A 16,279-nucleotide genomic window follows, 5' to 3' on the forward strand; every position below is an offset into this window, starting at 1 on the left:
TAAAATGCGAATCGATAAACTATCTGCTTCAAACAAACATTGCCATAAATCGATATTTATCGTCTTGGACGTAGCTTTCTCGTTAAAAACACGCTATCAACGACACAAAATTTCTGTTCCCAAAACAAAAATTTGTTTGATAACGGCACAAAATTTCTCTCTCTCGAATGACCATTGAGTGGACGGTGGGCGGATAGCGGCCGGCGGTGACAGCGGCAGCGAGATGGTGGCGACGAATGACGAGCGACGGACGGCGAGGGGAGGTGGCGGCCAGTGCAGAGGACGGCGGCTGGAGGCAGTCGATGGCGGGAGGGGGGCGGCAGCAGCAGGAGGGCGGACGGTGGTAGCGAACGATGGGCAACGAACGGTTGGGGGAGGCGACGGTGGACGAAGACGCGGCCAGTGTGGAGGACAGTGGCTAGAGGTTGTCAGCGTCAGGCAGCAACGGGAGGCGGGCGACGGTGGCAGGAGAAGGGCGGACGGTGGCAGTGAACGGTGAGCGGCGAACGATGGAGGGAGGCAACGCTGGACGAAGACGCGGTCGGTGAGGAGGATGGCGGCAGGAGGAGGGTGGACAGTGGCAACAAACAGCAGGCGGCGAACGATGGGGGGAGGCGATGGTGGACGAAGACATGGCCAGTGTAGAGGACGACGGCTGGAAGTGGCCGACATCAAGCAGCAGCGAAAGGGGGGCGGCGGCAAGAGGAGGGCGAACGGTGGCAGCGAACAACAAGCGGCGAATGGTGGGGGAGGCGACGGTGGACAAAGATGCGGCCACTGCGGAGGACGGTGGCTGAAGTCAATCAACATCAGGCAGCGACAAGAGGCGGGCAATGACCGGCAACGGGAGGGGGGCGGCGACGAGAGGAGGGCAGCCGGCGACAGGAGACGATGGCCGTTGGCCAGAGACGACGGGAAGCGGCGGCTGACAAGTGGGCGGCAATGGATGATAGGTGGGCAACCGGCTAATAGCGAGAGCGAACGATGAGAAGAATTTCTCATTTTTGTTCCAGAAATTAAAAAAAAAAAAGAAAATTTGTGCTTCTCATTTCTGTTCCAAACCAATTTCTGAAATCAAAATTTGTTCCAGAAATTGAAAAATGAAATTGCGTTACCAAACGAATTTCTGTTCTAAACTTATTTCTATAGTAGAAAAATAGAAACATAATGGTTATTATTCGCAGCCTTAATTTCCTCGCGGAAAATGTGGCATTTATGAAAAATATTTTTCAAGAAACCATTTTCCAGGAAAATGGCACAATTTTCCAGTATTCGATTGAAATTTGAAAAAATCTCGAAAAATATTTTCCTCCATTTGGTATGGAAAATTTGATTTGATTTTCCTCCATGCACTACTTTTAATAATTTTTTATTTTTTAAAATCGATTTTAATTATTTATTCTTTTTCTTTTTCTTTTATTTCTTTTTTCCCCTCTTCTCCGGCGCCGCCGTGGTTGACGACCGGCCTAGAAAGAAGAAAAAGGAAAAAGAAAGAAAATAAAAAATAATTAAAAACTTGATTTTAAAAAATAAAAAAATGAAAGAAAAAAAGGGAAATTCCAATCAAGGACCCCAAGTAGGGTCTTTTTCTCAAAAAAAAATCCCAAGTTGACATAGTGTCAAATAAGGGTCTAAAGAGTCCAACCAGTCTCAAATAAAGATCCGAAGTGCTCAATTAGTCTTAAGTAAGGGCATAGCGTCGCCGGCCGGTCAAATGCTCACCGGTCGGTGATCACGTTTTTTGTTCCGGCGACCGGAACAAAGTCAGTTTCGTTTTTTTCTTTTTAAATTTTTTCTTTTTTTTCCTTTTTCTGTTTTTTTCTTTTCCTTTTCCTTTTATGTTTTTTTTCCTCTCTTTCCTCTACCGCCATAGCCGGGGCCGACGGAGGTTGCCCTCACCGGATCTGGCGATGGTCGCCTCGCCCGCCCAACCTAGTCGAGGGTAGCCCTCGCTGGCGTCGGGCGAGGGCGAGGGCAAGGGCAAGGGCGGCCCTCGACTGGGCTGGGCGAGCAAGGGCGACCCTTGCCAGATCTGGTGAGGGCCGCCCTCGCCCTCGCCCTCGCCCAACGCCGATGAGGTCGGCCCTCCACTGGGCTAGGCGACCCTCGCCCGACGCCGACGAGGGCAGCCTCCGTCGGCCTCGACTATGGCCGGCGGAGGGAACAGAAAAAAAAAATAGAAAAGGAAAAGGAAAAGGAAAAGGAAAAGGAAAAGAAAAAAACAGAAAAAGAAAAAAAAAAGAAAAAGACGAAACTATTCTTGTTCCGATCGCCAGAACAGTAACGTGATCGCTGGACGGTGAGCATTTGACCGACCGGCGAACCCATGTCTTTACTTGAGACTAATTGGGCACTTTGAGCCCTTATTAAAACTGATTGGGCACTTCGGGCCCTTATTTGACACTATGTTCACTTTGAACCCTTTTTTGAGAAAATGATCCCACTTTTGATACTGATTTGAAATTTTCCCAAGAAAAAATGAAAATAAAAATAAAAGGAAAATGTGTTTGGTGAAAGAAAATGAGGTGAAATAAGATATGGATTCTGAAAAGCGAAAAATATTTTCCCCACTTTTGAAGGTGTTTTATCAATTGATGGAAAATATTTTCCTTGACTAATTTATTTTCTATAAATCAAACGTCAAAAAATCCAAAAAATATTTTTTTTTAAATTATTTTTCGTAAAACTAACCGAGTCTAACGCTTTGAAAAAAAAAAACACTAAGACCGCCGCAACAATTGAATTTTGAATCTAGAACCCCATCTTTGGGACACACGCTATGATTACTTTCACTTAAAAAATATCAACTTGATTCAAGAGAACTCATTTTCTCTTGGTAATACGAAGGAGAGGAACCAGCTTCCGGATTTGATTCATATTCTGTGCAATCTCTCAATTGTAAGGAGGTCAATTTTTGGTGATACTTCGTAATCTACAATTGAGTCTGTTTATTTCACTAAAAACTTGATGATAAAAGAAAATATGTTACACGAAAATATTTTCATTTGTTTGATACTTTAAAAAAAGTGATTTCTTTTTTACTAAAAGCGAAAGTCGTTCTCCCCTAAATTAAACTTATTGTTTTCAGAATGTTTTTGGTAAATCGGTTAGCTTTTCTTTATTCAAATACCAGATAATTAAAAAATAATTTTCCGAAAACAGGTGTACAAAAGCTGGCTCATGGTGTTCCTATCTACCCAATCCTGACACAAAGCAGCAGTGACCTTGCTTTCTTGCGCGAATATGACTGGGCCAATTTAGATACCACAAGTGGTCACGTTTCCGTTCAAATAGGATCGACTCTTTTTCAAAGAACCTTTTGTCCACGGGACCCAAACAAACTCCAGCTTTTTGCTCCATCGTCCATGTGGAACTCACATGTACAGTTTGCACACGCATGCGATTTCAACACCCTTTCTGATACATGGGCCCTTCTACACTTTAGAGACGAAAATTGGAAGGCATTGAAATGATAAGTCCCACAATAAATTTACCCATCAAAACATGAAGTCCATCATCCTAAATTCTTCGACAGATTTTCATGCAATGTTCTACCTTTTCTGCCTCCCAAATCGGTGCTCGTAGTCCATCTATGCGCAGTTGCACAGAGCCAAAGACCAGCATTGGCTCCAAGGTGCAAAACAGTCCGCTTATAAAGACATGAGCTTGTTTTTTTGGTCGAAGCTTATAAGATATGATTGGAAATGTGACTTTTTCACTACTTGAATTAGCTTTCTTATCAATGCCTAAGGACACTTGTTATCTAGTAATACGACACTTGTTACTAAGGACCTGTCTATGTTAGTAAGATATCTCGCAAGTCGGAGTGTGATAACCAGAATTTTACCCGGCGATTTATTCACTTAGTCAGATAGATGGACTGCATACAGCAGAGAGATACCGGAAGCTCTGCTTCTCTGCAGAAACAGAACTCAATGCACATCGAGGAATGTAAGACGTAGTGTGTAATACTTTTTTCACTCCGAAAAGGGAATGGTTTCCTATTTCCTTTGTCCCTGTGCAGCAATCAGTGGATCGATAAAGCTCCTCCATCCCTCGTAATCTATAGGGGAGCCACCATCGGGCAGTAAGAATCCGTTTAGGAAGAATGACGGAGTTGCATACACTCCTTTTGAAGTACTATACTGCACGGCCAAAGCATCAATGGAAACATATCAGGAAATGATGAACCCAAGATAATAAACACGAATCTTTCAAAGATAACGCGAGTTGTCTTGTTAGGCTAAAATTTTGGTTATTAACAGCAAAAGAAAAGGTGGTTGGTCTGTTCTTACCTTGAAAGATACCCTTGTTTTGAGATCAGTTTGCCGGTCGTTGAAGCCTGCTGCAATGCTAGAGTAGTAGGAGTTCCCAACCGCTTGTGCGGCAAATTTCACAATAGAATTCACAATAGCAGCCCTTGACATGTCCTTTGTCTGGTCATTGTAGAATCTTCCCTGTTTGATTGTATGGACGAAATTCAGTCAATGTCATGTTATGTAGGGAAGCACTCTTTGTGCTTACTGCATCGAAGCATGATGCATTTATCGGCAGCAACATCATCAACTACTGCTTTTTGACTTCTCTCACGCACGTGATTCAATCAGGCTCACGACAAAGATAGTGAGTGCAGAACAGGTGTATTTGAAGAGGCAGAACTGAAGAAGGAATTATGCACCATTAGATCTGCCAGATGAACACATGATGGAAAATGAATCATAAAAGTCATGTGGTGGGTAGAACTTGCTAGATGCCATAGTTATGCATCTAATGATCTTCTCCTCTTCAGTTCTTGTTGACTTACATGTACACCATGAGACTTCCGCAGTAACATCGTTCTCTAATCTAACCTCAACTCTCGTCAAAGGAACCATTCGATCAGCATAATAGGAACTCACTAAATCTCTGCAGAAACCCAGAATTGTAGCAAGATAGGTTTAGGGAAACAAAGTCCAAGAGTCCAACAGCACCATAAGGATCTTGAAGCCTGACTTTAGAGTTTTGACAGCGGTACGTCCAACGCATACAACGGGAATAAGTTGTTCTACTAAAGCTACTTCAAGGAGCGAAGTCCATAAATTGCAAATAGTGTCAATCAAACTCAATGCATTGATCGTGGAATAAGTGCAATAAGAATGACTAGACGATGATGCACAGTTAAATAACTAAAAAATGGGGTTTCTCGTCCCCGCAAAGCAAAGGAAGAGCAGAGCTTCCCCTAATGGATAGCCAAGGCAATAGTGTGAGTAATACCAACCTGCTGCATGAAAAACATCTCCAGCAAATGGAATGTAGCAGAAGTATTCAACGCGTTTACGATGTGCAAAGCACGAGATGCTACATATGCATTGTCGTGGTAACTGCAAGCACAAAAAATAAAACCAAATGTCATCAAGCATTTTAATATATCAATTATTCAACCGCTATCAAATCACTGTTGTATATCATACTTGGTCCATAAATGCATAACAGGGAGAAACAGGTGAACTTATAGATTCCCACCTAATATCGCTATTACTGATTAATGGTAAGACATTACAGATTCCAGTCGGTTTTCCTGAATCGGAGGCATGATCAAGGTCAATTCCTCCGGAATTCATGAACACAGAACGGATGGTGCAGACCACAAACTTCTGCTATCTTTCTTTATTTTTATTTGTTCGTTTATATTTTTTGCTCGAGAACTTTCGCTTTCATGACAGACTGGTGGCCAGTAACAAGACTGCGATTGGAGGCTTCTAAGCCTGGCCAATCTTGGTACTTCCTTTGGTTTTACTGGAACGATGCATGCACTGCGAATTCACTGACCCCATTAATGAAGGCAATGTGTCAGAAAACTTCCCTTCATTCTGGGCCACCCAAACACAAAATGTAAAGCACAGATTCAAATTGAACGCCCCTCCCGGGTAGAATTTAAGAACCTCGACATGAATTTGCTTTTTGGCTTTCAGTGCGAGAGACCAGTAAAATCCAAATGTCAGAGCAGTTCCCAAAACAAAGTAAACACCCAAAAAAAAAAAAAAAACTAAGGACAACGAAACAACCAGCCATTTTTAGAGATGATGCAAGTTGTGATCCGATCAGGTTGAAACACAGTAATTCTCGGTGCTTGCGCGATATTCAAAGTCATCGGTCAATCAAGATCGACCTTCTCGAGCACGACGAGACTAGAACTAGCGACGAATGAGGTAGAGCCAAACGTAAAGCGGAAGCTAAAGAGGAGCGACGCTCACGCACGGTAAGGGGAGCAAGTGAACGACGAGCCAGACGCGAGGGCCGTAGTACCGGAGCGCCTGCTTGAGCGGAGGCCAGGCGTCTCTGCTGTCGGGGCAGACCGGGTCCAGGAACGCCTCGACGACGACGGTGTCCGAGTCGACCCGGCCGTCGGTGTACACGAAGCCGTCTCGCCTCGGCGGCGGCAGGGACTGCGCGGCCACGCCCGACGCCGCGAAGGCGAAGGCGACGGCGACGGCGACGGCGAAGAGGAAGGAACAGAGAGCGCTCGGCGTCGTCGCCATGGCTTTTTTCTGGGATCGTTTTCTGGTGCGAGTGGAGACAGTGGCGTTTTCTGTGGAATCTATGCTTATTCCACTGCCACCAACTTTGTCTTCTATTATATGGTTTTTTGCAACTTCTTCTGATTGGATCCCGTGATTCCGACGTAGGTACGCTCGGATGGACGTGCATTTGCTCTCGGTAAATCCGAGCCGCTGGATCGCTGGTTTTAATTTCATCGTACGGATCACGACGGTCTGATGTGCACAGAGAGCACTGTGTCCACAGCATATAGTAATCGATCCGTTGAGACGAGATGCCTTAGATTGGAAAACAACCGCGAGAGAAAGCGAGACTTAGAAAACGAAACGAGGAATTCAAAAGTCTTGTCTGATTTTGACCGTGGAAAAATAACGTGGGGACGAAAAATCGTGTGGTTCTACAAGAATCCTCGAAGTAAATTACGAGGAAGGTCGGTCGAAGGGATTGGAACGGATGAGTAACGAATGATCTTCGAATTGAGCTGTGAAGACCCGGGCGATTGTGTCGATTCCGAACTTACGATCCATACCATGCATGCTCGTATCGCAAAAAGGGAAAGCTAGTGAAAAGAATTAACAAGATAAGAAAATCTTTCGAGGGAAAAGAACTATTGAATCAAATTAGGTTAACACTTCGACAATGATAGGAATAAGATCGTGAAAAATAAGGACGAAATAGATTGTGATGGAAAATTGCGCAAATTAGCGGATCCTCAATTTGCTACCGAAGCCTCCTAACATCTACCTCCTCCCCGTAAATAGTAAATCTTCTAATCCCGACCGGTTAGGAAATCGAGAATACTTCGATACTTAAGTCGGTAATTTTTTTTTTGGTTCAAAAAGTCGGAAAATATATGAAGAGCATAGAATTTAAAGGAGGAGAGAGAGACGATATTCTATGCCTTGGCAAGTGGCCTTAAAAAAGTATTTAGGTGGGCTTGCCTACTAAGCTTCGGGCCATATTCCCGCAATCTACAGGTGACTTGCCCCTAATAAGTAATATTTGTATTATTGGCCCACACAATTGTTTTGTATCGAGAAAATGATACAAACAGTCTCTAAACTTTGATCCAATATGCAATGCAGTCCCTAAACTTTTAATTTGTTCAACATAGTCCCTGAACTTTAACTTAATGTGCAATGTGGTTTATAAACTTTTAATTTATTTAATGTCATCGCTGAACTTTTTGTACTTGTTCAATTTAGTCCTTGAACTATATGAAAATATTTAATATAGTCCTACCATTAATTAAAATTCAAAGAGTACAATGAACATTTTCATATAGGTTAGGGATTACATTGAACATGTACCGAAAGTCATGAGACCATATTGAACATTAAGTTAAAGGTCATGGACTACATTGAACAAATTAAAAATTCAGGGATCAAATTGCACATTGAACCAAAATTCAAGAACCGTTTGTGTCATTATCCCTTTTGTATTCATTTGGTTTGCCGTCATAGAATTAATAAATGGAATCCCATTCTAAGATCGCATTAATCGCCTCGCGCGGTTCTATCGATATTCAAAACCACGGCAACGAATCACGTGTCCATGCAGATTATGATCACTTGTCAATTTTCATTCATTATTGTGTCCACATCCCTTTCGAATTCCCTTAAGATAAAAGCCTTTCGCCGTCTGGAACATCAACTTAAAGACGGAAGACTTTGGCAGTAAATTAAATGATTTGAGGTGAAGAGCACAGGTCTGGATTAGAACGTCGTTTAAACCCCATTTAAGTAACCGGCAACTACAGCGGTGTCTCTACTTATGAAAAAGCTACGCATGCATCGGTCCACATAACGATTTGATTGTGGTGGAGCACTACATAATGTCGAAGCGCCAAATATTCTCAATAGAGCACATTAGTCCATTGATCAATTGTCACCGAGCATTGTCATCTGTCAGTCACGACCCGATGGCCCATTAAGGAAAATGTCTATACGGGGTAAAGAGTCCGTAGAGATAACGGGTCGGACTCTTGAGAATCCTAGTTTGAATACTTTGCATCGGGGCCAATTTGAACCCTAAGCCCGGACGCATTGACCCGGTTAACTCTCGGTAAGATGGCTGTCGAAAGTTCAGCACTAACACGCATATTCCTGAATGAAAGGTCATGTCGCTTTTAAGTCTTTGGGATGATTAAAATTTAAAATGGGATATTCCTCCAGCCGAAACAGCATCATCCTCGATCGTTTTCTTTTGTCTGCCTCGCCAATTGCATAATCATTCCACATGTTTTCGCCCCTCTTGAATCGCTGTCGTGGACCCATCGATGAAGTTGCCGATTCATCCACGTGCCGATCGATGTTCGACACAATAATTTTTTTAGGCAATCGATCATCTCCACTTTGTCGGTTGTGGAAGCATGACAATGATGGAAGCGGTCTTTTGTCAATTACCCCTTTATTTTCACTTAGCCAGGACTGATCCTAGCGGTAGAATGAGGTTCTGAATTGAATTGAACACACGCTCTTGTTTGTTCTTATGTGATTGGGACGATGGCATAAATAATCCTTGAGCTTTGATTTTGTACAATGTAATTCATAAATTTTTAATTTGTTCAATATGATTCATAAATTTTGGTCCAACGTTCACTATGATCCCAAAACTTTTAAATATTTGTATATAGTTTATGGACTATTTTGATATTTATCAATAATTCAAGAATCATATTGAACAAATTAAAAGTTAAGGAATGACGTATCAAATAAGTAAAAGTTCAGGTTCCCTATTACACCAATTAAAAGTGTAGGGACGATATATCGTTTGTGCTATTATTGTTATGTAATTCGTTTTTTAGGAGTCTCACATGAAAGATGCAAATATCAAGTATTACGGAGTTGCGATTGAATAGTACTATAAGCCAATTAAGGGCACATTTCCCTCGAAAGGAAATGATCAAGGGCACCTTTCCAATCAACCAAAATAGGTTATATTCGTATTGTGACTCGAGAGCAAGAGATTCTAAACAATTTACTTTAAAAAAAACCCCCTTCCGTGGATAAAGTATTTATTATTTCTACACGTCGATATTTGAAGCTTGAAAAATTACATATCCAATGCGATGCTAATATCAATTTTTATGTACATTTTTTTTTGGTCGAACAATTTTTATGTACTTTAGAAGCTTCCAAACAATTCGTACCGAATAAAATCAAACGCGAAAACTCCAAAATTCAGAAAATTTTAAGTCTTTTCCATGCTTGTCGTATAATAAATTACGTTGATTATTGTTTTTGAGAAATTCGATTTTATCTGTAAGTACTTTAATGTGAACAACCAACTGTTTTTGCTTTCAAAAAATGAAAGAAAAACTTTATATGAAGGTAATCAAATAGTCTCTTATTTACCGTCCAAATTTAACTAAGATTTTATTAGCTCAATTTTTACTGTCGAGTTTAGGAAGTACATGGAATGGGACTCTTACCTTTTTAATTTGGAATAATGACATGAATGGTTTATGAACTTTGACCCAATGCGCAATGTGATCCCTGAACTTTAGTCTAATGTGTGATGTTTGGAATTTTAATTTGTTCAATTGATACTTGTTCAAGTTAGTTGCTGAACCATATGAAAATATTTAATGTTATCATTCCATTAATTTGAGTGTAGCGACAACATTGAACATTTTCATAATGTAAGGACTATATCGAACATGTTTCGAAAGTTGGACATCATTAAACAAAATGAAAAATCTTATGAACATTTAAATAAATTAAAAAATATTGTACGTATCATTTCCTTCTAGTTCTACTTAATACCACAAAAACTCATAAACTGGTACGCTTGTGACAAACGTAGGGTAAAACATAAAATTGGTACATCCGTCAATTGCCGCGTGTCATTTAACAAAACAATTTGACTATAAAATTTAACGGAAATAAACTAAGGGTAAATTTATCACAAGTGTACCATTTTGAGATTTTTGGTGGTCAAAAAATTAGTTTAAAGTAAACTTATCATAGGCGTACTAGTTTGAAGTTTTTCGCGATATTAACTTTTTACTATTTCTACTTTCTTTTTCAAACTTTGCCGGTAATAAAACCTTTCGTAAAACCGCTCATCACCACCTCCGGAGAAAAAGGCGAGAGAGAGTACGTGACCGGGGGAACACTCCCCGTTCCGCGACAAAGCGGGGACTGAAGCAGCCATTCAAACTACCAAACAAAGCTTGGTCGGGCGACGAAGCTACCTGATCTCCTCCATTAACGACGACATTTGTACCCTCGTCGGATCTCTCCACCTCCATCTCGACGCTTCCCACCCAGTGAGTTCCGAGTCTCTCCATCACCATCACCTCCTCGGTGCCTACTGCCCTCGAACTGAGTTGGTCGCATTCCACCTGCTTTTCTGCGCGAGTCTCGCCGTCGTCGATTCCGTCGCTCGCCGTCTTTAGAAGCTTTGGTGATCTTCTATCTCTCTTTCTCGCTCGCTCGCTCACTTCTTTTTTCCTCCGGTTCGAAATCGAATCGCGTTTTCGTCTCGTGGATTTTTTTTTCACGTGTTTTGGACCGAGGTTTGAATCTGGTAAGCCTCGACCGATTTTGTTTTAATGCTCTTGTCGTTTTGCTCATCAATGGAGTTTTCGATCATGATGAACGCGAGACGCTTGGAAATCAGTGGAGATTGAACTGAAAACGCTGTTGAAAAAAAAAAACCATCGCCAGTGGGCGAGTACGAGTAGTACAAAGTTAAAGCTCGGTCGAGCAGCGGTTCGATCTTCCTGTGTTTCGGCATCCTTCTAGTCACTTCTTGATTCGGTCGTGGTGCGAGGGTGGCTCGCTAGGCATTCCTGATCGGTCGCTTCGGTTAACGCTTTTTTCTCTGCGTAGGTTTCCGAGCATCTCGGGGCTTTGAAGATGGGAGCGGCACCGAAGAGTTTTGACATGGAAGAGGGAACTCTGGAGATCGGCATGGGTACAGCTTTTGGCCCTCTCCGCTTTCTTACCATTTGAGCTACGGACGATAGAAATCTGCCGGTGATTAAGCTTTGTTTGTATCGTGGGGAGGAGTAGCTTTGTCTCCTTGTTTGTGGCTTATTGTGCCTTTAGCCATTTCAATTCCGCTGTGCTGGGAATCATGACTCTTATCATGGGATGTTGTTTTCGACGCTTTCCATGTGGCTTTCTTTTTTTTTTTGAAAAGCTTATGCTGCCCCTGTCATGACAGCGGTTAAAGCACGTAATGCTTAGATCTATACAATCTCTGTCGTTTCACATGTATTGGTGACGAGGTGAGGAATTATATGGCTATCGTCCAAGTCAAATTTCTAGCATGCCTTGGTCGCTGGGCCATAATTATCGGTTGTTCAGACAATTGCTTCGCAAATTGCAGAGTATAGGACTGTCTCTGGTGTTGCTGGGCCGTTGGTTATACTCGACAAAGTCAAGGTAGATTTCACTGGCTATAATTTTACGGATTTGAGTGAACTCCTGCACAGACATGTTCGATGATTTTTATGTTATATCAGGGACCAAAGTATCAAGAGATAGTAAATATCCGCTTGGGAGATGGAACGACTAGACGTGGGCAAGTCCTTGAAGTTGATGGAGAGAAAGCTGTTGTGCAGGTTCAGTCTAAGTTGCCAGCCTCTTCTTTTTTCCTTTAGCTCTCTCGATACTGCATCTTTGCTGGTTGGACTGTATTACTTGTGTCGCTTTTGTGTGCAATACTTTTCAGCTAATGACCTAGTGAAATCTCAGTCGTGCATTGCAAGCATCAGAAAAAGCAGAACATGAAGAATATTTTCTTGGGTATATCATATGTGATGAAACGTGAGAACATCATATGGGATCAAAAAATTGTGATCGAGTTTCTTGAGGAGAACAATGTTAAGAGTCTAATTAGCATTCCGTGTAGGCAATTATAGACCTTATTCGCTCTCGAGTGATGGAAGTCCAGTCGTGGTTTGGGTTATTTTGGCTCTGAAAAAGGCTAATAATCTTTCCTACATGTCTATAATTTTTTGCAAACCTTTGTAGGTTCTGTGATTCACTAGTTTCTCTGTCAATAAAATTTGGATATGGGTTTCTACTCATGCTCGTGTGACCAGTGGTCGTTCATCTTAGACTTCCAGTATGTAAAGCTTTCTGGTCATCCATGTTCACTCTCTTGTTGCTAGGTTTTTGAAGGGACTTCTGGGATCGACAACAAATACACCACTGTGCAATTCACTGGCGAGGTAATTATGCATTGTTTTAGTTTTCTGAGTAAAATGATGTTTCAGCTTCCTGTAGAAATAAAGAGTTAGATTTCTCTGTTCTATACTTGGGAACAAAATACTCCTACGTGTTGGCAACAAGATTTCACTTGTAGCATGAGACATAATTTGGTATATGTCAAAGCCTTGGCCTCTTGAAAGAGCTGTCAAAAGTGCATTGTTTTCTGCCTTCACAAATCTCTTCAGCTATGCCAGCATCTACTCTCTTTAATCTTAGATAAATAGAAGAACCTTTAGAAAACTTTCATGGAGTTCCGACATTTTTCTTCTATTGCAGGTTCTGAAAACACCTGTATCCCAGGATATGCTGGGGCGCATATTTAATGGTTCTGGGAAGCCCATTGATAATGGCCCTCCAATTCTGCCGGAGGCTTACCTAGATATTTCTGGTGAGTTGTGTCATTGTGACAGTATTTTTGATTGGCCATGAAGCCATTTATATTCCAAGGCACCTGTGGCAATCCCAAGAACTTTCTTGTAGTCTCATATGAACTTTCTCTTTCTTAGGAAGTTCTATAAATCCCAGTGAAAGAACCTACCCGGAAGAGATGATACAAACAGGAATTTCCACCATTGATGTAATGAATTCCATAGCTCGTGGACAGAAGATCCCACTTTTCTCTGCTGCTGGTCTTCCTCATAACGAAATAGCTGCTCAGATTTGCCGCCAGGCTGGTCTCGTGAAGCGATTGGAGAAGGCTGACAGTATTACCGAGGTATATGTAGCATTTTTGCCGTATACCGATGTTATGATACCCTGCTCTAAGAGTTCTATTGCCTTGATAATTTAATGAAATACAGTTAATTTCACGGAATTTTCGTACGGTTATGGAATGAAGGTTCAGAATTCACCTAAAATGTATTTTATCGTTCGACTGACTAGCACCACTATTATATGCTGGACTTCTCAATTGCTAAATGCATTCTTTAATGAAGATTTCTGATCTTATTTTAGTTGTTGCTTTCTTTGAGAATCGATGCTGTAAGTCTTCGTTTTGCTCTACTATTCCAAACACTCTCTTTCAATATTATTTCTGAAGGATGTGCTACAAATTTATGTAGGATGGCGAAGAGGACAATTTTGCCATAGTATTTGCAGCTATGGGAGTGAACATGGAAACTGCACAATTTTTCAAACGCGACTTTGAGGAAAATGGATCAATGGAGAGAGTGACCCTTTTCCTTAATCTGGTAATTTCTAATGAGCTGATAGTTGGTTGTCTCACAGATTTTTTCTTTCTGGCAATTTTTGCAAGTTTGTAGATTGAGTTTGTGATATAGATATCCTTGCTGATTAAAGGGTTGTATGGGTGCCTGTATTTCATTTTACAAAGTTTGCTCTTTTGTTTAGGCCAATGATCCAACTATTGAACGCATCATCACTCCACGAATTGCTCTTACAACTGCTGAGTATCTGGCTTATGATTGTGGGAAGCATGTCTTAGTCATTCTCACAGACATGAGTTCGTATGCAGATGCCCTTCGTGAGGTAAGGATAGTCTGAAAAAGAGTCGCCATAATGACCATATTATGAGAGTTAGTCTTGCTGTTAATTGTTCATTAATGAGGCAAGCTCTTGGTTCTTCGTTTCTCCTTGAGCACTGGAAAACTGCAGCTGGACTTGCAATCAGTTTGGGGCCAAAAAATTCTTAGTCCTTTACAAATTCTGACTGATAATTTTGAGCTCTCATCTGCCTGTAGGTATCAGCTGCACGAGAGGAAGTACCTGGAAGGCGTGGGTATCCTGGGTACATGTACACTGATCTGGCAACGATTTACGAGCGTGCTGGGCGTATTGAAGGGCGAAAGGGCTCCATCACTCAAATTCCTATTTTGACTATGCCTAATGATGGTGGGTTTAATGCTTACACAAGGTCTGCATTCCAGTCATTTCTCCACACCTAATATAGTTTATTCTTGTTATGCTGATGGGATGTCAATAATTCACTGTTTATTCATTAGATATTACGCACCCGACTCCAGATCTTACTGGTTATATAACTGAGGGGCAGATATATATCGACAGACAACTTCACAATCGACAGGTTAGTTGGGTTCAAACGTTATGATGCGGAGAACTTGCCCCGACTTCTTGTACCGCGTTTTGTTCTAAATTGCTGTCTCAAATGCATTTTATTGTCCCATAGAGTGGTATAATCGTTTTACAACTTTTGTACGCCTAAAGAGATAAGTACTTTGGTGCATGGAAGCAATCATTTTATGAGGTGGTTTATATGCTTCTCTTATAGGAGAAATTAATGAGCTAGTTCAGTGGCAAACATAATTAAATTATATTATGTTCGATGGCATTTACTGCTTATGTGATTGATCACTTAATTTATTACTTTGCTAAATACTCTGGTTGTATGGCTGGAAATGTAATCTTTCTGACTATACCAAAGGGTGCTTAGCTTTATCTTGAAGGCTTGACTACTTATAAGATCATTGTTTATACATTATTTCTTTTCTGAAACAGATATATCCTCCCATCAATGTGCTTCCCTCACTTTCTCGACTGATGAAAGTAAGACATTTTTTACTGCATTTGAATTTCCTAGTTCCCTTTGGATTAACTTCAGGTGTTTAATCTGTACCCTTTACCTTGCAGAGTGCAATAGGCGAGGGAATGACTCGTAGAGACCATGCTGATGTCTCCAACCAGGTATTTCTTTGTGAAATAGATAGTTTAATCTTTATCGAAATGCTGGTACTTGGTATTGAGCTTTTACTGGTTTTCCTGCAGCTATATGCAAACTATGCAATTGGGAAAGATGTTCAAGCTATGAAAGCCGTGGTTGGAGAAGAAGCTCTGTCTTCTGAGGATCTGGTTTCTCTCTCGTTCAAACCATTTGGATTCTCCTGCTTCGATATTCTTCTCCTCTTCCTATTGTTCGTCTTCCCCTTGATATTCTAAGTAATAATACGTGATTTCTTTTCGTCGTATTTCAGCTTTATCTGGAGTTCCTTGAAAAGTTCGAGAGGAAATTTGTGATGCAGGGGGCCTATGACACCCGCAATATTTATCAGTCTCTTGACTTGGCATGGACTTTGCTTCGCATATTCCCTCGCGAGCTGCTCCACCGTATACCAGCAAAGACACTGGACCAGTACTACAACCGTGACTCCACGAACTGATCTAAAGAAGTTGCGTGCTTGTCACCAATAATCAGTTCATTGCAAAACAGGACTAGTCTTGGTGCTGTTCACCGGTGCTCTGTCATCTCTTGTTGGCTTGTCTGAATCAACCCCAGTTTTGAGGAGCAACTTATGATGGCTCACTAGCTTCTCCAGCCAAATAAACGGAATTCATCGTCATATGCTCCTCCCTTATACTTTGTCGCATAAAAGTATAATTCCTCCCTTATATTTTCAGGGCTGTATTTATTGAATGAACTGTTTCAGAAACACACAATGTTGGGAGAAAGATATACTTATAATCCTTCTGGTCTGAATCGCTGACGGTAGATACAGAAAATTTGTTTGCATCTGTTTGATGTGAACTGCAGCTATAATTTC

The 16,279-nt window shown here is 41.4% G+C and overlaps 2 protein-coding genes across 4 annotated transcripts; one reads left to right on the forward strand and one right to left on the reverse strand.

The window, feature by feature from the left end:
* Window positions 1-3,829: 3,829 nt before the first annotated feature.
* LOC115666235 (uncharacterized) lies at window positions 3,830-6,586 on the reverse strand. Its single transcript, XM_030588004.2, has 4 exons — window positions 6,238-6,586; window positions 5,258-5,360; window positions 4,296-4,457; window positions 3,830-4,145 (listed from the first exon to the last, which is right to left on the reverse strand). The coding sequence occupies exons 1-4, from the start codon at window positions 6,516-6,518 to the stop codon at window positions 4,002-4,004; spliced, it is 690 nt and encodes a 229-aa protein (XP_030443864.1). The 5' UTR covers window positions 6,519-6,586; the 3' UTR covers window positions 3,830-4,001.
* Window positions 6,587-10,602: 4,016 nt separating this feature from the next.
* Window positions 10,603-16,275, forward strand: LOC115666223 (V-type proton ATPase subunit B 2). 3 transcript variants are annotated; one of them, XM_056308636.1, is made up of 15 exons: window positions 10,603-10,947; window positions 11,376-11,460; window positions 11,878-11,933; window positions 12,014-12,112; window positions 12,665-12,724; window positions 13,041-13,152; window positions 13,271-13,479; window positions 13,826-13,954; window positions 14,115-14,252; window positions 14,465-14,615; window positions 14,726-14,808; window positions 15,240-15,287; window positions 15,372-15,425; window positions 15,507-15,590; window positions 15,713-16,275. In XM_056308636.1, exons 2-15 carry the CDS (start codon window positions 11,403-11,405, stop codon window positions 15,896-15,898), a joined length of 1,467 nt encoding a protein of 488 aa, XP_056164611.1. In that variant the 5' UTR covers window positions 10,603-10,947; window positions 11,376-11,402; the 3' UTR covers window positions 15,899-16,275. The 3 variants fall into 3 exon arrangements, with proteins under 3 accessions (XP_056164611.1, XP_056164612.1, XP_056164613.1); XM_056308637.1 differs by lacking the exon at window positions 10,603-10,947 and adding an exon at window positions 11,120-11,255; XM_056308638.1 differs by lacking the exon at window positions 10,603-10,947 and adding an exon at window positions 11,126-11,287.
* The last annotated feature ends 4 nt before the right edge of the window (window positions 16,276-16,279 follow it).

This window comes from Syzygium oleosum, unplaced genomic scaffold, assembly GCF_021117445.2.
Source record: "Syzygium oleosum isolate NSW1041296 unplaced genomic scaffold, Sole_v2.1 Sole_v2.02, whole genome shotgun sequence".
NCBI lineage: Eukaryota > Viridiplantae > Streptophyta > Magnoliopsida > Myrtales > Myrtaceae > Syzygium > Syzygium oleosum.